Source organism: Sphaerodactylus townsendi, unplaced genomic scaffold (genome assembly GCF_021028975.2).
Source record: "Sphaerodactylus townsendi isolate TG3544 unplaced genomic scaffold, MPM_Stown_v2.3 scaffold_18, whole genome shotgun sequence".
Lineage (NCBI taxonomy): Eukaryota > Metazoa > Chordata > Lepidosauria > Squamata > Sphaerodactylidae > Sphaerodactylus > Sphaerodactylus townsendi.
Window position 1 is genome coordinate 3574765 of NW_025950341.1, and position 23644 is coordinate 3598408.

At 40.8% G+C, this 23644-nt stretch overlaps 2 protein-coding genes across 3 annotated transcripts in view; one reads left to right on the forward strand and one right to left on the reverse strand.

The window, feature by feature from the left end:
• The first annotated feature begins 722 nt into the window (after window positions 1-722).
• On the forward strand, window positions 723-13331 carry SHCBP1L (SHC binding and spindle associated 1 like). Its single transcript, XM_048482533.1, has 10 exons — window positions 723-980; window positions 2153-2302; window positions 3803-4017; window positions 6254-6340; window positions 6652-6870; window positions 8248-8353; window positions 10321-10471; window positions 11129-11379; window positions 12771-12893; window positions 13086-13331. Exons 1-10 carry the CDS (start codon window positions 723-725, stop codon window positions 13320-13322), a joined length of 1797 nt encoding a protein of 598 aa, XP_048338490.1. The 3' UTR covers window positions 13323-13331.
• Window positions 13332-14305: 974 nt separating this feature from the next.
• DHX9 (DExH-box helicase 9) overlaps window positions 14306-23644 on the reverse strand; it is a 30936-nt gene continuing 21597 nt past the window's right edge. For both annotated transcript variants that reach the window (XM_048482491.1, XM_048482492.1), the window contains 12 exons: window positions 22547-22760; window positions 22289-22383; window positions 21786-21859; window positions 21036-21188; window positions 20145-20305; window positions 19159-19270; window positions 18639-18800; window positions 18385-18512; window positions 17427-17656; window positions 16325-16440; window positions 15738-15938; window positions 14306-14798 (listed from right to left, as the gene is read on the reverse strand). In XM_048482491.1, coding sequence (XP_048338448.1) covers window positions 14504-14798; window positions 15738-15938; window positions 16325-16440; window positions 17427-17656; window positions 18385-18512; window positions 18639-18800; window positions 19159-19270; window positions 20145-20305; window positions 21036-21188; window positions 21786-21859; window positions 22289-22383; window positions 22547-22760 — 1941 coding nt within the window. In that variant the 3' untranslated portion in view covers window positions 14306-14503. The remainder of the gene's footprint in view (window positions 14799-15737; window positions 15939-16324; window positions 16441-17426; window positions 17657-18384; window positions 18513-18638; window positions 18801-19158; window positions 19271-20144; window positions 20306-21035; window positions 21189-21785; window positions 21860-22288; window positions 22384-22546; window positions 22761-23644) is intronic.

Consider the following 23644-nt stretch of genomic DNA (forward strand, 5'->3'; position numbering starts at 1 on the left):
ACTCCATCTCACTCCAAGGGAGTGCATTCCACCGTCATATAGCCCTTACTGCCAGGAAGTTTTTTCTGATGTTGGTAGAATCTCTTTTCCTTCACCCTGAACCCATTACTCTTGGTCCTAGTCTCTGGAGCAGCAGAAAACAAGCTTGCTCCCTCACCAACATGACATCCCTTCAAATATCTAAACATGGCTGTCATGTCACCTCTTAACCTTCCCTTCACCAAACTAAACATACCCAGCTAAGTCTCTCCTCGTAGGGCATGGATTCCAGATCTTTCCAGGAGAGACTTAGGGAGCTGGGGTATGTTTATTGTATTTTGCAGTATGTTTATTTCCCCCCAGTTATTTTATTTTAGGATGAACTATGGCGTCTTGGGTGGATATTATATCGGGAAATTGATTAAAACTGCTGATTTTATTATTTTCTGAACTTGTTATGAATATGCTGTACTCCGCCCTGAGCCCAGTTGGGGAAGGGCGGCTTATGAATCAAATTTTAAATATTAAATAAAAGGAATGGCACTGTGACCTTCAACAGACGTTCCAGGTGTTGCGGAAGGCGATAAACTGTCACACATCTCCAAGGCGACACCGCCCGTTTGCGGCAACGATCCGCCGCCCCTCCCATTGTCCTCACCTGGCTCGCCGCGCGCTTGTCCCTGGAGAGTAGTTCCGGCTGGGCGCGGGAAATCCTCCAACGGTCCTCGCACGCGCTCGCAGCCATGGCGTCGAGCGTGGCGGTCGAGGCGGAGGACGAGGGAGCCGCCGCCGCCGCCGGTCAGACCTCGGCCGCTGGCCTTAGCTTGCGCCCCGAGGAAGGCTCGCCTAGTCCCTCCCGGAGCCACCGCCTGCTCTCTCTGAGTCCAAGAGGTGGGGAGGAAGTCGCGCCTCTGCCGGTGCAGTACCCGTCGCATCTGGGAGCCCTGACCGGCAGGGAGAAGGTGGAGCTGTATTGCGACGGCATCCTGAAGGGCTGCAAGGTGAACCTCCCGGGGGGGGGGGGGGGGGGGTCAAGGAAGCGTGCCTTGTTTTTCGACACCCCCCCTCACACACACACACTATGTCATAGGTGTCAAACTCGCGGCCCTCCAGACGTTATGGACTACAGTTCCCATCATCCCCTACCGGCTGGGGCAGGGGATGATGGGAACTGTAGTCCATAACGTCTGGAGGGCCGCGAGTTTGACACCTGTGATCTATGTGAATTCAACCACAATTCCATACTCTGGGTTCAGCAATCAGCATCATCCTGTGTATTCCTGTAATATATTCCTGTAGTTCTTCCTTTAGCAGCTGTTTCTGAGCATTCATATCTGGACTAGAAATAGACATCTGCAGTACAGCTCTGGAGAGGATGGGGTCTTTCACATGGCTCCTTTATCCGGTAATGCCTGGGATTGAGCCTGGGGTAGTTTCCATGCAAGGCAGGTTTGGAAGAGCTAGCTTGGCTCGATTTTGTGTGGCAGTTTCACATACCGTGTTTCTCCGAAAATAAGACAGTGTCTTATATTAATTTTTCCTCCCAAAGATGCGCTATGCTTTATTTTCAGGGGATGGCTTATTTTTCCGCTCCACAGCTGCATGCTCTGGTGTTCTGTTCAACGGGCATGCTTCCAAACAAAAACTTTGCTACGTCTTACTTTCGGGGGATGTTTTATATTCTCAGGGGATGTCTTATTTTTGGAGAAACAGGGTGATTGAGTCCTTTTCATTGTGTACATCATATAGTGTTTCACTACACAATTATAGTGTATGTTTTCTGTCAAACTCGGTATAGGGTGAATGGTGCTAAAGAATGATAATGAAAGCAATTAATAGCAAATATTTGATTTGGAGGGTTGAGGGTAGGTGCAGTTTTGAGCAATATTTTGGTGACCTATTGAGGAAAGAACTGATTCAGAGGAGGGTTTGTTTCTATTTGACTGTTGACTATTTGAGATGATTGCTTGGGGATAGTTTTTTTTTTCTTTCCTGTTACTTCTGCTTGGCTATTCAGTGGTGCTGATAGATTCTAAGCTATATTTAGCTATCAGTAGAGATAATGATGTGGTCCAAATTAATTAGCAAGATAATGTGTCATTCTTAATTTTTGAAACTAAAAACAGAGCAATTAAAATGATATGATGTATGTCTTACCTTCTACACGTGAAAGGCAGAAGATTCCAACGAGGCTATCAATAAATACCTTTTGGAGAATCTGAAGATGAAAGAGAAGTGGCTTGGAATCTGGAAGACCAATCCAGAACTTTTTTTTGTCCATTCTGAAGAAATTCCCATACCATATGTTGGTGTACTTGTGGAGGTGACTTAATCTGTCATTAATACTTCATTTTAAGTAGCTTTATGTTAATTGTAAGGCAGTTTTTATAGCCACTAGTGGCTAACAACCTGAATACTAATATCCATCAGGAATTGTTATGACTCTTTCTAGAAAACTTCTATACACTTGATATTTTCATTGTGAGTCTGAGTTACAGCAGCATAGGAGCTGAATCACCATTCATTTTCCTGCCCCTTCCGCAACTTTATTCCAGGTGTGTGTTCTGAAAATTCACCAAGAGGAGGCTAAGGCCTTACATTTTTTCTGAACTTTCCAAAATTACTATTGATAGCAAAAATTACATCCATGTTCACAAAAAAACAGTAAAATACTTTATAGTTCTGATTCTAGTTATTCTCTTCTAAGAGTAAATTCCAAATGATCCTCAGCCCTGTGTGTATTTGATATATAGTTTCTTCCCATTGATGAGCAGAAACCAATTGGGACAGACAGTGCAAAGTACCTGGCTTAGTTTTAATTGAGATGACTCCATTATATTTGACTTAGAAACAGCGCTTTTCTTTGTGGTGGACTTTGGTTTTGAATCTTAAAATTTATTTCCTCTCATATAGTGGTCCACTAGAAGATTAAAGGACTCAGTTTCTACTAAAAAGGTTTCTTTTTGGCTTCTGTACAAGTTTTATTTACTTTTGAAATGTTATTTTAGAAGCCATTCCGTATTTATTGAGGACTTGCAGGAAGGAGAAATCCAATTATTTCCTTTCGTACTTCTGCATCCTCCTCCCCACTCCTGCTGAACCTTACTTCCTTTTATATACTGTCTTTTGTACTTCTTCTTTCCTTTCATCTCCCATGTGGCTACATGTCCTTCCCTTTCCTTATTTTGGGTTTCTGCAGCATCTCAAAATGTCACATGAAGTTTGCCTATGGATTCACAAAGATTTCAGTTAGTGCTTCAAGTCTCTCTTCCCCCCCCCAAATCATTTTTTCTGCAAGTCTCATGAATCCAAGGATGCTATTATTTAGATGTTTTTGTTTGTGCTTACAGAAAGTTATTATAAGTAATAATTTGTCACATTTAAGTGGGACGTAATTTCTATGGGAGTTCTAGAAAATTGAGGGTGACACTGTAGTGGCATTTTATGGCAATCCAGCCCTGATCTCTATTCTATCTGATTTTATGATTGACCTGTTTCCCTCTTTTAAAGGAGATGTCAGTTATATGGAACAGCAATAGGCAATGAAAAATGCCCTGTTTATGGTCAGTTGGGTTCCTTACTTATCCTGTTCCTTTTTAGGTTGATTAATTTATTTCATTCTGTATCTGCTGTCAACTCTCTACACACCTTCCATCCTACATCTTATCTGCATATGATCTGTATAGGATAAATAATTTAGTATTTAAAAGAGTTAGTCTTAATGTGTGATTGTAGAACAACTTAGTCTTCTGCCATCAAAAATAAGTTGGTGGAGATATTAACATGTGACACTTAATTTTTCACCTCCTTGTAATTTTTTTAGGTTATTTGCAAACCGCCAAAGAATCCCTCTGCTAATTTCAAAGTTTCTGTATCTGTAGCTGAACCGTTTTCTTCTAATATTGCAAATCTTCCAAGACAACTAGTTGATGACATTCTGGAGGAAATGGATCATTCTGTGCCTCTTCTGGAAATCTATCCTATTGAAGCACAGGATAAAGTAGTGTTTGATATATCCAGGGCTTTGGAAACTGTGAGGTACGTATTTCTTAAATTTGATATTCCACAGTTAATATACCAAAAAAGGCTTTATTATTATTACGACTACTAAATATTGGTTTAAGAATTGCATGTGGCAGAAGTGAAATGTAAATACTGTGTACGTAAAATTATTTCTTTACTGAAGTTAGACTCTTAAACTTTAACAAACTTTCTGGTGATTAGTTAACAGATCCTAGACATTTTTCACATGCTAACAATTTTTTATCATCTTTCAGCAGAAATACAGTAGAGGATAATTTTTAAATTTTATATTGTTTATTTAAAACATTTATTAGCTGCCTTCCTTATGGACTTCAAGGCAGCTTACAAAGCTTTATACATATACAGTCTGTCATCTATCAGTGATCATCTCTTTCCAAACTTATACTAGCTTAAGAGTATTATGCTATCATGGCAAAGCTATGAATTTAAATAACAGGAACGTTTCCAAACTTGCGAGGAAACAAGGCTGGCAGTCATTTAATGATGTATGGAGATGGAAAGTCTTCTTTGAATCCTCAAGTGAAAAGGTAGATTTTAAATAAAGTGCTTCATTCAGTGGTAAAGAAACCAAGACAAATATTAAAAAACTCTTAAGTGGGCGGATTCTATCTTGCACGCATTGATATTTCAGGGTAATAATTCTCCTAAATTTGAGAAGTGGAGGGGCAGGACCAACATATATGAAAAAGCCAGCCTTCTCAGCAGCACAAACCTAACAATTTCCTTCTTGATTATGATACGTCCTTGCTAAGTTCTACTGATAACACCATTTTAACAAAAATATCATGCTGAAATTTGAGAAAGTTAAACTTAATGATATCAAATACTGCTACACTTCAGTATCTAGAAGAACTATTTTTTAGCAAAACCTGTGGTATCTTAGCACTCTTTCTCTTATTAAAGATCTTCTGTCTTCAGTTACAAAGAGTAGTGTAAATCCAAGCCCCAGGCTGTGGCATAACTGGCTGCAAAGCCAGAGTGGAAGCTGACTTTCATTGGCTCCACCCCCAGGAACTCCTCCGGCATGCCTCTGATGTGCTGACAGAATCAGCAGTGCAGGAGTGCTGATGCGGTGCCCAGCGCAGCACCCAGGCAGCCCAGAGGGCTGCAGCGTCAGCCTGCCAGTGTGTTTGCCCCTCCAGTGAGGTAAGTGCCCCAGGGAGGGCAGATCCATTGGAATGAACCCCTACCACCTCCACAAGTTGATTCCTCCCCACCTGGTATTTGGGCTTAGAATCATTTTTTTATCTCAATGGCCAGAGCCAGCAGCAATCCAAAAACTAGACCACCAAACAACTTGCATAACCCACCTAGCCCCTTTATGGTTTGCTATGGCTTGTTCCTAATAATAGCCACCCCAGGAAAGCCACTGTGATGTAGTGATTAGAGTATCAAAATAGAATCTGGGAGACCCAGGTTCAAATCCTCACTTTGCTGTGGAAGCTCACTGGGCCAATCATACACCCTCAGCTTAATCTGCCTCACAAAGTTGTTGTGAAGATAAAATGAAAGAGGTGAATTATGTAAGCTGCTTTGTTTAAAGGTGGTGTATAAATAAAGTAAATCAAAAGTAAATACAGCTGAAGATGGAGGAGCAGGTAAAGACTGATTGTTGACAAGGAGAAAAGGAAGCAAGGAAAGATGACAATATCCGGTGACAGGAGGTGGAAGCAGCATGGAGAAGTGGATTCAGAGGAAAATGAGGTTCCCTACTGAAGGCCCTTCCAGTCGGAAAGGGGAAACTGAAGACCGTGAAAGATAGGCTAGTGAGAAGGAAGCAACAAAAGGGGGGAGACTACGGGGTTTTCAGAGAAGGGAGAGAGAAAATTGGATAGTGAGATGCCCCTCTGCAAGTCCTTAATGAGTCTCCCACTTGTATTTTAAGAAAACAAAATGTTTGAGGAAATCATGGAGAACAGAAGTATCAGGCATCTTACTGTATATTAAGGGTTCGAACGTCTGACAACAAATCCTTAGCCAGTCGCCATGCAGGACGCATACCAACCGAAGTCCTGTGTGTCTTGCACCCGTTGTCTCATGCTCTCTCTGCCTGACCCTTCCCAGATGTTCCTGCTTTGTTTGCCAGGGCAGATCGGGAGCAAGGGTAAAGTGTCTGAGCTATACTTGACTGTAGGCTATCTGGCAGAGACTGTCCTTGATTTTTGTACTGGTGTATATACTCACACAGTATAAAATAATTTCACTGTAATGCTGTATGGGTTTTATTTAGGTTTTTCTATGACTTCCTTTGGAGAGACTGGGATGATGATGAAAACAATGAAACCTATGCTGCACTGATAGAAGAGAGAATCAAAATGTAAGTATATTCCTTAGCCCTAATTCTCATAAATGCCAGAATGAAGTGGAAATCATATGGCTGGATTGCCTCCCTTCAGACTTCTAGAGCTGAAGCATCAGATGTTGCAGTACTTCCTCCTGATCCCCCACTTTCCTGAATATAGAAAATTAGAACCCTTCTCTCTGTCTCTACTGTGGTGGCATTTCATCATGAATTGATGCTGTTATGACACATTTACTACTTCTCTGACGTTTGATGAGAACTGTATGATAGTTTTCTTCTATAAAATTTCAAGAGAACAAATTTGTAATTTCTTTAATTCTTCTCAGTTGGTGTGACATTCAGAATGGGATTATTCCTGCTCCAATTGCACTCCGTTTTAGAAGAAATCTGGAAAAGTATAAGAGCATGCATTTGGAATTGATTCATTACCAAAGTAGTGTTAAGGAAGAGCCCACAGCAGAAGAAGCTGTTGAATGTTGGAAAAAATACTATGAACTAATAATGCTATGTGGGTTATTGAAAATATGGGAAGATCTACACCTGAGGTAATTTCATTTGACATATTACTTCCTGTATATTCCCCCATGTGTCCTAAAGCACTATATCCTTTTATGAAGTTCTGTAGAGGAAGGGGAAACTGAAGAGGATGTACATTCACTCTGTCACTTCCTGTCAGTTCTGCTCACTGGACTGGACCACTAGGTCCAATTACAAGTTTTTCCATGTCTGCTTTCTTTATTCTCCTCGGTAGAACTAATGAATGAATACAGTGGAATTATCACTTATCAGGTAGCAAGTTCCACTGAAACTGGTGGAGATCTACATGAATATGTTTCCGAGCAGATTGCCCAACAGAATCTGATCAGAGATTCAGTATCATGTAAAAGTGGTTATTGGTTAAGATTACTTTCAAAATAGTTGTGCAGTTTCCTCTGTCTCAGCACTTCCTTAAAACAGTGCAGGAGTTTGCTTAAGGGGAGAGGCCCACAGCTCATGCAACGAAGGTAAATTATTTCCATACATACACTCCCTGGGATCATCAGCTGAAGGATCAAAGGCAGGAGGAATAGGAAAAACTTCTGTCACATATGGGTATCTTGAATGCTTCTACTAGGAATGTGCCCAAACTGCTTTATAGATTTTCATAAGTAATCTGTGGATGAGCTACACTGGTAAATAGAACTCCACGTAAATGCCAAATATATTAAAATGCATTTCAGTCATGTTTGCCTTCATTGCAAAAGCTGAAGGTTTAGAAAGGATTGTTTGTGGAAGAGAAAATTCCGCATTAGTTATGCAGTCTCCTGAAGTATAAAAACTCACAGACATAGGTCCAGTCAGTGATGTTAATCATTTATAACACAAGTTACACTTTGATTCCGTATTTTTATCTTTCTAATAATATTTGAAAGCGCACATAAAACATCTCTAAAATGCAATCACGGAAATTACTGGAGGGAAGAGAACATAGAGCACGTCACCTTTAGAGTTCCAGTTTGTGACAATTCAGTCAGGCAGCTTTGACCCATGACCTTCTAGTCAACTTTAAAGCTGGTTATTTTTTATTGTTTAAATAGCTGACATTCAGCTTTTGTTTCTTCCAGAGAAACCAGTTGTAAGTCAAGAATCATGACATACGTTTCTAGAGGCTACAGTGTATTGTTTCAGTTGTTAATGAAGTTGTCTGGCAAAAAAGCTGGAATGCTGAATATTTCACTTTTCAGTTTGAAGGCTTTACAGTGCCAGACAGTTCTGGTATGTTCGTTGTGTATGGGGATATTGTTTAGGCTTAAATGTCTGTGTCTGTTTAAATCAGAAACAGATGCAACATTAAGTATACTTGAAGTCAGTCTACTTTACTTACATCCACAGAATATTTTGTCTAACACTAACTGTAGTTCAGAATTGATTTTAAATTTCAGGGCTCATGGACCTCTGACCCCAAGAATATTAAAACGTAGGAAAGGACGCAGAGATGATGGGAAAACTGTAACTTACGTTGTTGCAAAAACTACAGCGGTAGAAATGGTATGAATATTTTTCATTTATAAGGCAACATGAGTGGGCAGGGATAGCTGGCTCCTGGGAACTTTATAGTTGGAATGGTTGGAATACCATCACCTGCTTTGCATAGTAGGGACTTTTAATTTATATTCACTTGCTTGTAAAACCAAAATGTTCTGCCGAGCTTACAGTTGAGGCCCTGTGGATTTAGTGCCTCACACTGGACCCTTAGTTTTGCATCTTTCCTCCTTTCCACCCTAACAGGAAAATTATATAGTGGGGTGAGATTGAGTATCTATAATATGGGTTGTGAGAGTCCTTGATATTTTATTCACAACCCATATTATATATTGAAAATTTTCAATATCGGAATGTTTTAATGTTTACATTATTTAATTGTTAAATTGTTTTTATGACTGTGGTTAAAATTTTGTACGTTAGCTGCCCCTGAGCCTGGCTTTGGCCAGGGAATGTGGGGTATCAAATTGAAAACAATAAATAAATTTGTTTGCCTTCTCAGGTGGCTACATGGTTTAATATTAGTGAGGGGGATGAGGAGCTGTTTTATTGGATAATGTGTCACTTGAGAATGGCTCTCATCTTGACCCTTGTTTCAACACTGTCAACTGGTTATCTGATATATTTAACACTTTATCAGAGGATGTGTCCAGTTTTCTGTACCTTGGATTTTGAAATGCTAAAACCAACCAAGTACAAAGAACAGTCTAATTGAATACCAGAAGAAACAAGTGTGTGTTGTACGCAGAGAGCAATAAGCAAGACTTGCAGGGTTTGTGGAAGAAAGCTGTGTGAGAACCACAAAAAAAACTTTAAAAAAACCCCAAAAAACGCCTCACTGATTTCTCAGAGATGAAACCTAGAAAGCTTGAGGCCTATCACTGCCATTTTAACAAAAATAAGCTTGGGCTTATTTTAGAGGGTACTTTCCTTGAAAGCAGTTTCCTTGAAAGACGTTAAAAAAGATTCTAAAATCTCCCTAGACAGTTTGTTTCATAGTTGAATTCTTTATATAGCTTTCTTAATTATTCTAATTTTCTGTCATTTCAATCTATTGTTTCTTTGACTAGGATTTAATAATAGATTCAGTCTACTTTTTTTTTTGCAAATAAAGCAAGATTCCAGAAGGAAACTCTGCTACCTTTTCTTTCTGAGTGCTGCTCTTTAACACTACCCCAAGCTGATTCTGGGGTTTGGAGACTCTTGGAAGAGACATCAGATGTGTGGGGGGCATGCTTCAGGAGGAAGGACAAGTCAGCAAACATCACCCACCCTTGCCTGAATGGGGCAAATGCTGTTTGTTATACAGCCTATTAATATTTAGTATTGAAATAGCTCTTTCAAATACTGTTGTGTTTCAGTCCTTTAAAGTAGATAAGAATTGCCAGTGCAGGAGGACAAGAGAGAAAGTGGTTTGCTTAAGGTCAGTTTAATGAATTCATCACAGAGAAAAGACTTTTCTATTTATATCTTAGCATCTTGCTATGTTCCTTCAGCTCCAATAAAATGAAGAAATGTCTGTCTTTTAAACATAAGAGGTAACCTGCCAGATCAGACAAGTGACTGGTTCTAGTTCAGCATTGTTTCACACAGTGGCCAATCAGTTGCTCTCAGTGGCCAACATAATTCTGGCTCTTCTTCCTGTCATGTGACAGTAATGTTACATGACTACTGTCATGACTGGCATGCAGCTTCAGTGGGGCATATTTTGCTACATAAAGATGAGTTCCACGCCTCTTTAAATGCTGACCACTCTGTTACTGGATGTGTATGCTGCCAGGAACAGCTGCCTGCTATAGTAGTAGAATATATATATATGCCTTGATTAAAAGTCTGCACCAAATTCCAACTCAGATACCATCCTTGCATGCTGAGTTCTGAATTACACAGATTTGCTAGTATTCTATTGTCCAAGAGATTAGTGAGCAAAAAGACAGATTGATTAAATAATTGACTCTTTTATTGAATCTCAGGTTAAAGAATTATCCACTGAAACACATACTGTTGAAGAAAATTTAAACTTGGCTTTGGACAACTGTTACAGTGGAGATACTGTTCTTATTTTCCCTGGAGAATATAAAGCAGGAAATCTTTCAATGTTAACTGAAGATATTGTCATCAAAGGTTGCTATTTTACTTCCTTGTTTTTTGCATATACAGTTACCAGATTAGAAACAACTTGTATAATTTTTAATTGATGGATTATGAAAACAAAGGAAATATTTGACAGAATAAAGACTCGTCACAGCAAAGCTCAAATTTGTAGAATTTAAAGAAGAATGAATGGCTTAATAACAATATATTAGCTTCTTTCCCTTGAAGTAGGGCTTGCACTTAAGAGCAAGCTAAAGATTCAGTAGTTCAGCAGTGATAGAGGTTGAGTGAGAAGTTAGAGAAGGTATTATCTAGATCAGTGGTTCCCAACCTTTTTTTTACTCACCCCTTGGCAACCCATTTCCCTAAAATTGTACCCCCATATTAGCAAATCTATTACACTTTTTTTTCATGTACCCAAACGCTCTGTCTCATACCCAGGTTGGGAACCACTGGTATAGATGATTTGTGTCATATCTGCCCAAGTTCTCATTACACCTTTTCTAACCAGTTGTTCCAAGTGTTGTCTATTTTGCAGTAACTTAACCTCACTGTCAGTCCTTATCAAAGTTACTTAGCCATTTATTCATACATTTCACTTTGCATTCCCTCTGCTTGCCTCTCCCTTTTTATGTGTATTTATACATTTAGCTACTATTAATGAGAGCTTCTCCCCATTATGTTTAGGCGTTGGAAGACCAGAAGAAATAATGATTGCTTCAAACCCTTCCACTGAGAATTTTGTAGTCTCCAGGGCCCAAAATATAAAATTAATAAATATTACTTTGATACAGCAAGGAACTGTTGATGGTATTGTAGTAGTTGAATCTGGACACACAGTATTGGAGAACTGTATACTGAAATGTGAAGGAACTGGAGTCTGTGTACTTGCTGGGGCTACTCTAACAGTTACAAACAGTGAGATTACAGGCGCTCAGGTACTTTGTTTTAGTTCAGTACATTGAGTAGTATTTAAAATATTTGCATATCCTTTTCCCACAATGTTCAAAGTGGTTTGTAGATAAGATAACCAGTAATAACAAATTGGCCTCTTAAAAAACGGAAGTAGAAATGAGACCAAAAACAAACAAACAAATCCGAAAGCTCTATTTTGCACCTCTTTCTGTGAACAGCTCTTACATTATTAACCAGTCCATTCCACAACTGAAGAGGGCCTTATTTGAGCTGACAAAGGATCTGACCTCCATGTATGAAAATTTAAACCGTTTATACAAAGCAGCCAGATACTTAACAAATATTGATCTGGTTTAATTGGGGGAGACCAGTGAACGTTTTGCAAAATAAACCATAGCTTTTCATTTTTCTTTGGTAATTTTGGTCTGATAAATCTGCACAAAGGTCTAACTATTCCACGGTTTCAATTACCTGCTCCAATTTAGAGAGCCAGTGCTGCCCTCTGAATCTAAGTTGATATCATAAATACTGCCTTCTCTCTTGAACAATGTAAACATGATCTGCCTTAGGGGCTCTACTGAGCGTGCTCATTTGCTGGAGGGAGGGTGATGGTCATGAGAGAGCAGGCCTTTTTTTTTTAGTGGGCGCTGACCTGTGCAGCTCCCCTCCCCTTTTCCATACTGTATAATAAACTGCAGCACCAGGCAGAGTGAAACAGTCTAACTTGCAGGTTAGTCTAGGTTTCACAAGCACTTATTTTCTTTGTGTGAATAATTGTGACTTTTAATTTGGGAGAATATTTGTATTCAAATACATGTATCCAGTGGTGGGATTCAGCAGGTTCGCACCACTTCTGCAGAACCGGTTGTTAAAATGGTGCTTGTAAACAACCAATTGTTCAATTATTTGAATTCCACCACCAGAACCGGTTGTTAAATTATTTGAATCCCACCACTGCATGTATCCCACTTGCAGCCTTAAATCCAGTGAAAATTTCACCTAATTCTGCTACTATTATAAACTGGGCCTTTAAAAATTCATTTGCAAGCAAAGTTAGAACATCATTATTATTTATTTGATTTAATAGACCGCTCTATCCCCGAAGGGCTCAGAGCAGTGTACAAGTCAGACAGGAAAACATGAGTAATCCCCTAGTAGTTTTGAAACAGAAAATCTGTGTGTCACATATGATTTCTGAGGTATACCAATCTCTCCCTAGACCATTTTGTGTGTGGTGCTTGTGGCAACAAGACCTGACAGCCACGCACACTAAAGCCAAGTGGGGCTGTTGCCCACAATCTTCTGAACACATTTCAAGTGACTCCTCTCCTGTATTCATTCACAAGCAAGTCACAATAGTATGCAAAGCACTGTTCATGTTAATCACAAAGAAACTTTTTTTACCTTTACTTAGGGAGCAGGAGTTGAATTGTTTCCTGGAAGCACAGCTACTTTGGAGGGTAACAAAATTCACCAGTGCAGTAACTTCAGAACCAGTGATGGTTCACGTGGTAGTTTTGGTGGAATAAACATTAAGGTAAAATCATAGTAGGTAATGGGGTTGCTATACTGTGATATTTATGTAAATGTATTTATATTATATATTTATATAAATAATCTCTTCGCATTTTGGAAGAGAGGATGGCAAGATAGTTTTAAAGTTTCATTAGACAATTTGTCTTGGCTGGAACATCAAACATTTCATGAAAATATGTTGAATCTTTAACAGGTCCTTCCTGTTCCCAAACTAAGGATGAAGAACAATCATATTTACGGTAATAATGGCTGTGCGGTGACCATTATAAAGCCTTCTGAGCAGCTGTGTGCTACAGTGGAAGGAGTGGTGGAATGTGCTGCAGGAGGAGATGGAGAAGATTCTGTTTCCAAACTAATGCAGGAATTGAGCTTTGAGATAAACAAAAATGTGCTGGAAGAGACCCCTAAAGACAGCAGTATAGTTAACTGAGCTTGTATGCTTTGAAGTTTCAACCCGTCCGTGTGGTAATACAAAGGAAATATGCTTCAGTAAAAGACATCACTAAAGAATTCTGTTGTGGATAGTGTTAAGTCACAGAATACCATAAGTACTACCAGTACTTGTGAGTTGAATACAGATGGAACGTTCACAGTGAAACGCTAAGCAGAGTTACACCCTTTTCAGTCCATTGACTTCAATACAACACTGAAGGGTGCAATACTGTTTAGGATTGTACTGTTAGTCCTCTACAGCAAATGCCAGTATTAAGAGCAGATAGACATGCAGACCAAAAGTTTATAATACGGAGGACAGCCCAATCCAGAGCCTTGGTCGGCCAGAGATGGTGGCACCCTGCTGCCTCCAGTCGGCTTTCTGGCAATGCAGGAAGGGCGGAAAATGCAAATACGCACCTTGCCACCACTGCTGGAAAGCCCACCCTTTGGGTGGTGAAAGTCCAAGGGCCGGGGCCACGGTGCAGCTGGCACAAACCCTGGGTAGAAGCTGACTAAGCTCAACGCCACCCCAGGGACACCTCCGCCACTCTCCCACTGCACAAAAGCAGTGTGAGAGCACTGATGCTGTTCTCACCACCATGCTCAGCCATCCTGGAGAGCCGCAGAGGCCACCCACCAGCATGTTTACCCCTCCACCAGGGTAAGTGCCCCAGGAAGGGCAAATTCACCAGCATAGGCCTGCACCACCTCCATAAACTTGCACCTTGACAAAAAATACCTACAGATTTATCACTGCATTGAAAACGCCCTGAGCCCACATGGAGAAGGGTGTCTCATAAATTTAATAATAATGACAGCTTTAGCCTCTCTCAGTACCTCTCTGCACATTCTTGAGAGAAGTACATGGTTTTAGATATACTGGTGTCAGTATTTTACTGTATGCTTGATATTTGTGACTCCTCGAGTTTGCCTCAAGATAAAATACAAAACAAAAAGAAAATATTGCCCAGGGAAGAATTTAAAGAAAACAAAAAGATGGTTTATTGAGATCAAACTGAACACACTATGTAAAACTGTTACGACAATCAGAATATTTTACATAAATATCAGAATTCAAAATGAAACCCAGAAGTAGGAACGCTTCTACATAACAAATTTATGGAAGAAAACAAGATAATGCATTTCATTTTGTGCCCATGACTATTACTGGTTTCACTAGTAACCACTCCACCCTCCTCTAAATCCACCTCCTCTATTTCCACCACTTTGGTACCCTCCTCCTGAACCTCGAAAGCCTCCACTAGGCTGCTGAAAACCATAACCACCTCGATAGCCACCGCCACCCCCTGAATATCCTCTTCCTCCAGAGCCTCCACGAAAAGAGTTATATCCTCTTCCTCCAGAGCCTCCATATCCACTGTATCCACCCCTGTAGCCACCTCCTCTTCCTCTGTAACCTCCTCCATTGTCAAATCGAGCCATTTTGGGTGGGCGAGGTCCATCGCCAAATCTAGGGACAAAATGAAAGCCATTATTCATGCTCACACATACTGACTTATAATATAAAACCATGGTTCTTGCCTTAAAAATCATTTTTTCACACTGATGACAACTGTACAAGGAATTTTAAAAGTTTTTAAATAGAGCAATGAAGTGTTACGAGGACAAGTTTTTCTTCTTCATATTCTGCACCGCTTCTGACTACATACATCTGTACCCTCATGTTTAAGGCTCCCCATTGTGTACCCTATTTTGCACCTTCTCGAGCTCTACCATACCTTCACTGGTCTGGTGCTACTGGAATGGTACAACAATGCTCAAAACTTCCCTTCTTATCTCCTAATGTTTTTATCTTTACCCCCACACTTCTTTTGCGAATAAATTGCAGTTGACCAATGGCGACCCCCATGGGGTTTTCACGGCAAGAGAGGTTCACAGGTAGTTTGCCATTGCCTGCCTCAGCATCACAAACCTGGTATTTTTTGGAGGCCTAGTCAGTTCTTTCAGAACACTCTTGGCCCTACCTACCTCACAAAGTGTTTGTTTTGGGGAGGGAAAAGGAAGGAATTTGTAAGCCACTTAGAGACTCCTTACAGTTGAGAAAAGCAGGGTATAAATCCAAACTCTCTTCATTTTATTGACTTGACTGTCAATGTCAGGGCCCTGTGGCAGTTTGCGCTGTTTGTGTTATTTTATCATCCCGAACATTTTCACACCTATCTCACCTTCAGTTTATCTGTTACATGCAAATATCTCACATAGACCACCATGGATCTCACAGTTTACTTCCCTCCACCAAGAACACAGTGTAATTTATTGTGACTTTGTTTCCTGACTTAACCAGATGATAAGAAAGATCCATTCACTTTCTGATCTAGTCCGTGAAAGTGCTCAGAGGTATCACAGCAGCAAGGGTTATGCATTTCTAGGACAGCAGGCTGGCGCTAACCTTGTAGTGCCTGCTGTAAGGTTGATGCCAGCAGCAATGGGTCTGGAGATCTGCCGTATCACAGACAGCATCTGCTCATTCAGTTGGTCCAACTGGCTGATGATTTCTGGGTTCATAGTTACTTCCACAACAAGGGCTTCCATTGCTGCTCGCAAAGCAGCAATACAGGCAGCAGTGTAGTGAGGCATCTGCAACTTGATCCTAAGGAGAGAAGGCAGTTTCAAATGAACATTTCCACCATTCGTATGCCACTCTGCAGGGGCAGAAGGCATTCCACAAATACAGATTTCTGTTTGTGAGGTCCAAAGGATTTCTTTCAATCCAGATTAGGTGAAAAGATGCAGAATATCAATGTTACTTTTACAATTATTGCACAATGGCTGCGGTTCATATTGGTTCCTCAGGAACTGATCCATCAAGACTTTGATTTAATTTAAAGCTGTGACACACTCTTTCCCCATAGAACATTCTGATAACATTCCTCTATTTTCCCCTACATCTTGACATACACAGCAAAGTAACCAGCTGCTGTACTTCACATCACCCACTCATGCATTTAACTTCCCCACTCAGCCAGAAGTCCGTACCAGTCATCCAGTACTACAATCTCGCCATTCGACACGACTTTCTTTGAGCCAAACAGAAGCAGCTGCAAAGGACTCACTAAGGTCATGGATTTGGCAGAAATGGCTCGTGTTCGGATCTGCAAATGGAAGAAATATATGTCACACAAGCTGGGATCTGGTACACTTCCACTGCATGAAATCATGACATGAAGCATTCACAGTTCAAAGAACAAGTTTCTAGATGCCATGGTCATAGAGGAGACTAAAACCTTTCCAGCAGTGAAATACTGTGCATAATTTCTGTCCTATCTCTAACTAGCTTCCATCTGCCCCGTCCCCTGACTACCATCCTAAAACGTCTAATTCTGAGAGGAAAAAAAAATACTGGAATCCAAGTTATTTGAATGTAAAAATTAACAAGATACATTTTAAAATATATTGCTTTGTCTTTTCTGTCCTAAAAAACAATTTGCTTTCAGTGGCCACAAAAATAAGGTATTTGGCAAACTAGGATTATAGAAACGTTATACAGCTGAAGGTTAGAGATGTGAAGGGTCAGGGAAAACTGGGAAAATTTTGAAATTTTCAGTGTTGAAAAAAACTTTTCTCCCTTTTTTGAATGGGTGAGATGAAATACAAGTGTCTACTAAAAATGAGTATTATGAAAATATATAAGACAATGGACTCATGAAGTCAATCAGACCATTGGTCCAGCTAGGTCTGTGCTGTCAACTCAAGACTGGCAGAAACTCTTTAGTATCTCAAGTGAAGTCTCTCCCATCACCTACCACCTTATTCTTCCAATTGGAAATGCCAGGAATTGAATCTAGGACCCTCTGCAAGCCAAGCAAATGTTCTAACATTGAGCAGTGCCCTCCCCTCCCCCGGCAATCTATAACATTAAATAGTGGTAATTCCTATGCATGCAAATACAACATTCTGTTGTTGAAATGAAAATTAATTTGCTACAGTAACATGGTATAATGTGCTTAATAATAATATATTACTAAAGAGTCCAGTTTTCATTGTTGTAATGTTTAACAATATACAAACTTATTCACAGTCCTCCCTATAGTGACAGGCACAAGACAATTTTGTTGGCATTTGTTTCATGCCTGCCTACCTTTTCTCCAAAAACAAAGAAAGGAGAAGGGTATTTCATGTCTTGACTGCTGAATGGGCAGTTGACAGAAGATTTGTGGATGAGTGCATTGCGCCCTTCAGTGGTAAGAATCTTCCTCTTCTCCTTGTGGTAGCAGACGTTGGGGTACAAGCCAAAGGCCAGCAGAGAGATAACGACATCTAGATTGTTGTCTGGTCCAATGTTGTTAAATACCTGTGTCATCAAACAGTCTGGGAAGAGAACAGAAACTTGGCTTTTTTCTGCATCGTGAACACAGCAACATAGCTAGTCCTTATGAACCCCCATCTTTTCAGTCTACAACTCTGACTCTAAAGAACTGTGAAGTGGGCACCCTTTGAATATAAGAGACCAGAGTGCAGCAAACCAATTAAATGGCCACTTTTAGCCTGAACTCTTAGAAATGAACAGACACGCTTCTTTCCCCACCCCACAACAAGGAGATGGAAGCGAGTGCAGCTGGGAATCTCCTTCTGACAACAAACAGCAGTGCTTGTCCCTGCGCATGCAGAAAGCTTCTCACATATCTTTAAAATCCATTATGTGCTTATGGCACTCTGCAAACAATTGGGATTAAGATGACTGCAGAATTAATCTTCGATGCTGATGGCAGAAGCAACTGAGGAAGAATGCAGACAATTTCTGTAGGGAAGATATGCTCTAGTCAAGTTTTACATTTCTGTACACTTTCTATACACTTGGCCTCTCCTGCCATTAGCCGCTGCAACGCAAGTTGCAAAAACAGATCTTTAAAAATTAATATTTCTTTAAAAAAAAAAAGGAGCTCAGATTCTGGCAAAATACTTTTGTCTAAGGTAACAACCGTGGCAAGAAATCCTTCATGAACTTTCAATGTTATCCATGTATTGCCTTCCAAATACTTTCCCCAAATGCCAAAAAGCAATGTCAAAGCTGCCTGTGTTCCCCCGCAGCAACTTACCTTCCGGGAAGCCAGAATTGACAAGGATATCTTTTAGCTGCACTTTGGCTTCCCAAGTCATTCGGAGCGTGGCCATGTTGAGCCTCTTATGCTCACAGAACCGGATTTCAGCATCTTCCCCACCCATTCTGCAAAAGGGAAGAATGAAACAGGGGAAAGTGTGTGATCTACAACTAACTGGTAAAGCCTTTTCCATAAGATAGTTAAGCAGAATGCCTCAGTAGGCAACGTGACCTATTTGCAGCCAAAATTACCTTGCATCATCCCAGGCCTGGAAGACTGAAAGCAAGGCCACGTGATCAGAAAAACGGTTTCCAGCAAAGTTCCTGTGGACATAACCCAACCTCTTCCCTTCACTGATGAAAGGTTCTGGGAAGCAGGTGGCGGCAGAGATGGTACATACAGCATCTCCCACACTGAAACAGAAATCACAGAATCCATTTTCTACCGGCCTTGCTACTAGTTTCCAGAGCTTGCCTTCAATAAATCACGATATCTAACTACGAGACACAGCAGAAAGCATTAATGTAGATGCTAGGAATTGGGAATGAGACAGGAGGAATCACACCACCCCTGGCCTTAATTCTTCTCATAAACCCTGGATAAACATGAGTGAAGATATTCCTAACACTTTAATAACAACCAGTGTATTCCTTTCAAGTAAATATTTGGTCTTTTGGCTTGAAAAAAAGATAACACTCTACCATAAAATGCTCACATTCATCAGGATTCCATTCATCCACACATTCTTCTAACCTAGCAAACAGCACTTACTAGAAAATGCAACCCATAATCATCATCTTCCCAAGGCGAGGCTCAATGGGAAGTCTGGCTAAAATTCGCCCAAGCGGTGTCAACTCATCATTTGAGTCCAAGGCATCAAGTTCTGAAACAAAAGCCACAATGACGATGGTATCAGCAAAACCTGTTCACTTTTCATGTAACTTTTAAATCTACCCTCATAACTAGGTAAGCATTTAATATTATGCAGATGGCAACAGAAGGAAAAGGCTATCACCTTCTTGCCCATTTGTAAGCCTCGCTGAAGCAATCTGGGCTGGCTGCAATTCAAACCATAAAACTGGACTATTGTGGACGATGGGTTGGATCCGGCAAACAGTTTTTCAAGAAACAGGGATAGAAAATGTCTTGCCCAAGGACACCGTGCCAACTTTTTGACAAAGCTGGAATCCAAATCCACAGGTGGCAAAAGCAAACTTCTGAGGAGTTTTCTCAATGTTTTCTGAAGTTGCCAGTTTTAAAGGCTGACTTTAAACACAGAAAGGTAGCAGCAAAAATGTGAACTATTGCTTTCCAGGGAATTTGTAAGGTGCTAAACAAGATGATCAGATTATTAGTAATTTTTATCACAGCTTTCCTAAAGGGGCTTTCAGAGGGCTCTGATCAGATTTCCAGTGCACAAGCAGGGCCACAACAAACATGAGAGCAGCAAGCAGCAATTCTGAGCAGAAACAGAATGCCTGACACAAATTCCGCTGCCTGTGATAAGATGTTCCTGCAGGAGCCCAGGCAGGAAACCTGAAATGAATGCTCTTTTCCCCCCTTTACCATCAGATGCATGGGCCACAAATTACTGGAACAGATACCAATAGGCAGATGAAGTAGAAAACAGTGTGGTAGGCGTAAAACAGACATATTTGAATGAATGAAATACACCATTCTGAATTAATACAATGTAATGACCAAGGTGAGTGAGAATGTCATCCATGCTTGCAGATGGGTCAAGGTCAATCAAGTACCTCTCAGTGTATGCTCCGCTTCAATCACGGCATCCAATGGGGGCGGCTCTATAGCTTTGGCCAAGAATTGCCCAATTCCTCCCAGCCGCAGCAGTTTGATGCTCAAAGCAATTTCGTGCAGTGGCGTGCGAAACATCTCCGGGGTCATGTGAGTCTCAAGCCTAGAGACAGGTGTGGTACAGATTTTAAACAGTTGCAGTTTGCTTGGGTTGATCTCTCTAATATGTTCCACTGCTACTAGAATGTTCCTTTCGTGCACAGAACTTCCTACTGATGCGACAAGCCCCTCTACCTGAGAAGGAAGTTCTCACATCCAAGGAACAAACTGGTAGGAATCAATTCAATATTTATCTTCACAGGCAATGACAGCAGCTAAGCTCTACTCCTGCCAACATCAGAGCAATCATAAAAATGTACTACTTAGGAGTAGGTCCCAATTTACTGAATGGGGCTTACTTACAGGAAAGTGTTTCTAGGACTGCAGCCCAAGTAGCTTCAGATGTCCACAACGAGTGCTCTCTAGTGCATTTAATTTTGGTAACCTCACAACAAATGTCAAGATTATGAAGTCAGCTTAGCATAGCATCAAAACGTGAATTGAAAAGATGATTTGTTAACTTTGTTTATCAAGCTATCTATTGAGCTTTCGGTCATGCACACTAGTTCCCCTTAGCAAGGGAATAAATATTCCAACCATTAGTTCTATGTTGGAAGATACATGAGGATCAGGCAGCTGCATTTCAACTTCCATCAAATAAAAACTTGTGCCCGCTGTTAATGCAGTCTGCAGGTTTTCTCAATACAAGCCCTCTGCAACACGAAAACCCTCCTCCATCTCATTTTTCATTAAATTATTTATTCAGTTATTTCTAAAGCAGAGTACAACCTTACCTTTCAAACCGAGCTTTGCTGCAGAGATGGAAACAGAACCCAGGACGGACACGACCGGCTCGTCCTTTCCGCTGCTCCAGGTTCGTTTTTGATGCCCACACAGTAGCATAGTTGGTCATATTGTTGTGAGCAGTGAACAACTTCACCTTTTGTCTGCAAGTGAACATTGAGCAGTGAACATTGCAGATCAAATATTTCCATGTTCTCAAATATTGAGAAGCAGCTGAATCAGAAAGGATTATGGGCTCCAAGTCTTTACAATGTTTTGAGATGTGGTGTAAGAAGAAATGCCACAGAACTTGTAAGCTGAAGCATGGAGAGGAAGAACTTTCTTTTTTACTTGTAGCCGTGACATTTGAACCTGCAGTAATACTACAATATCACCTCTATTCGTTGATCAAAATTAAAGACGGTGGGTTTCCTCTACTGTTCGCACAATCATTCCCCATAAAGAGGTCACAGAAGATGAGAAGACCACTGGGGACTGCGACATGTATACAGTATTCCTACCATCCAGAGAAGTTTACCAAAATCAGATGGACCATCTAAACACTCCCATCTGAACACCTGCCAGAATCAACCCAGCTTGGCTTCTGAGATTTTAGCCTGGTGTTTCACCATTACAAAAAGAAAAAAAAAGAGCTTTGTGGGCTTAATCTTGGGCTTTCTGGCACGCAGGGCATTAACATAATACCACCACAAAACCATTTTTTGTAGCTGAATGAATTAAAAAAAGAATCAAAAACTCACTTGCAAGAGTCAATAACATACACCACATCATTGATGGTAATGCTGGTCTCTGCAATATTGGTGGATAAAATTACCTGTGAAGATAAACCAACAAGTCTGTTTTATTCTGGCAAACTTAGAAGAGGAATTTGGATTTATAGCCCACCTTTCTCTCCTGAGAGGAAACTCAAGGCAGCTTATGCACTCCTTTCCCTTTCTCTCTCCACAACAGGCACCTTGTGAGGTAAGTGGGGCTGAAAGAGTTCCGAAGAACTGTGACCAGCCCAAGGTTACCCAGCCAAAATGTAAGAGGGGAAACAAATTGAGTTCACCAGATAAGAGTCCGCTGTTCATGTGGAAGAAAAGGGAATCAAGCCCACTTCTCCAGATTAAAGCACCTGCTGTTTACCACTACACTTACCCTAACTTACCTCTTTACTATTTATTTTATTAAATGTATTTATTTTATTAAACTTATAGGCCGCCTATCCCCGAAGGGCTCCTTGCCAGATGAATAAGCTCACCTTGGTCATTCCACCAGGCACTGGATCAAACACTTTGCGCTGTTCCTCTCGAGGAATCTGGGAGTGCAAAGGAAGAATTCTGTACCGCTGGCTACCTGTAATAAGAATAAACAGAGGTAAACACTTAAGATGTCCACGCAGCCCCCTCACACTCATGCTTTAAATGCTACGATTCACTCTTTCCTCACATGCAGGACAGTTTTATCACTTCTATAAACATCCCAGGAAAGAAAGGAGAAAATTGACAGTGGTTTGTACCAAAGTGTGGGTTCATTTCCAAATATTTCTGCATGGTGTATATCAAATTCCAGCCTGGCAAGAAGACGAGAACGGCTCCTGGAACATTCAAGGTCTCAATGTATTTCAAGAGGGCCTCAATGAGTTCAAAAGGGGTTTCCTTCTCATTCAGCTGAGCCATACAGCGTTTTGTTTCCGGGCCATATTGATCGGTACAAATAAGGTTGCAGTTGGTCTGTAAAAAAGAAAATAAACGTGACAGGCACAATCAGATGAACATGACTCCCTCTGAAGATGTTTATGCAGCACTCTCTCAAGAGGTCAGATATGTAGAAAGATGCAGATACCCTGAACAGCAAGGACATCACTGATACATTCCATTCTCAGAAAACCCTATTCTGGTCCTGTTTTCAAGAATATGTTTTAGGCAATCCGGCTCAAAATAGCAACCTTACAGCACTTATCCCCTTGTAAGCATCTTTTAGTACACAACAGAAGCTCATACATCAAGAGTCAACCTACCATCCTAGTGGTCCATGATCTGGTTCCCAGTGAGTGAATGCAATACTTCCACATGGGAGAAGCAGGCATTTTATTTTTGCTATTACTCTCCCCAAGGGCTGAAGCTCAAAATAATGTAATAGGGGGGAAAATTAAACCCATTCAGAAAAGGGGGGAAGAGAATGAGCCACTCTCTAGGGCTGCAGCAGGTCAAACAGCTGTAACAGGAAAGAACATATAATGCAGAAAAATATATGCTCAATCATCTCTACAGTAAATAGTATGCTCCTATATGCTCTAGTCCGAGGAGGGGAAAAGGAGAATTTGAAAGAGAGGAATACATGAAGTTCCAAAAGGAGAAAATAAGGAACGAAGCTTTGGAGTAGACCAGGGGTCTGCAACCTGTGGCTCTCCAGATGTTCATGGACTACAATGGCCATGCTGGCAGGGGCTGATGGGAATTGTAGTCCATGAACATCTGGTAGCCACAGGTTGCAGACCCCTGGAGTAGACAGAATGGGAAGGTCTCCCCAACTCCACTCTAGTTGGGTTTATGGCTTAGCGAATCAGAACAATCCAACCTACAGCACAAGGAGTAACCCAGCCTGGATTCCTTCT

What these genes read in the sequence shown, in the direction of transcription:
- SHCBP1L (XM_048482533.1), top strand. Translation starts at nt 723, where the DNA reads ATGGCGTCGAGCGTGGCGGTCGAGGCGGAGGACGAGGGAGCCGCCGCC. An exon ending in GCATCCTGAAGGGCTGCAAG is followed by an intron (nt 981 to 2,152) that starts GTGAACCTCCCG and finishes TACACGTGAAAG; the next exon opens with GCAGAAGATTCCAACGAGGC. An exon ending in TTGGTGGAATAAACATTAAG is followed by an intron (nt 12,894 to 13,085) that starts GTAAAATCATAG and finishes AATCTTTAACAG; the next exon opens with GTCCTTCCTGTTCCCAAACT.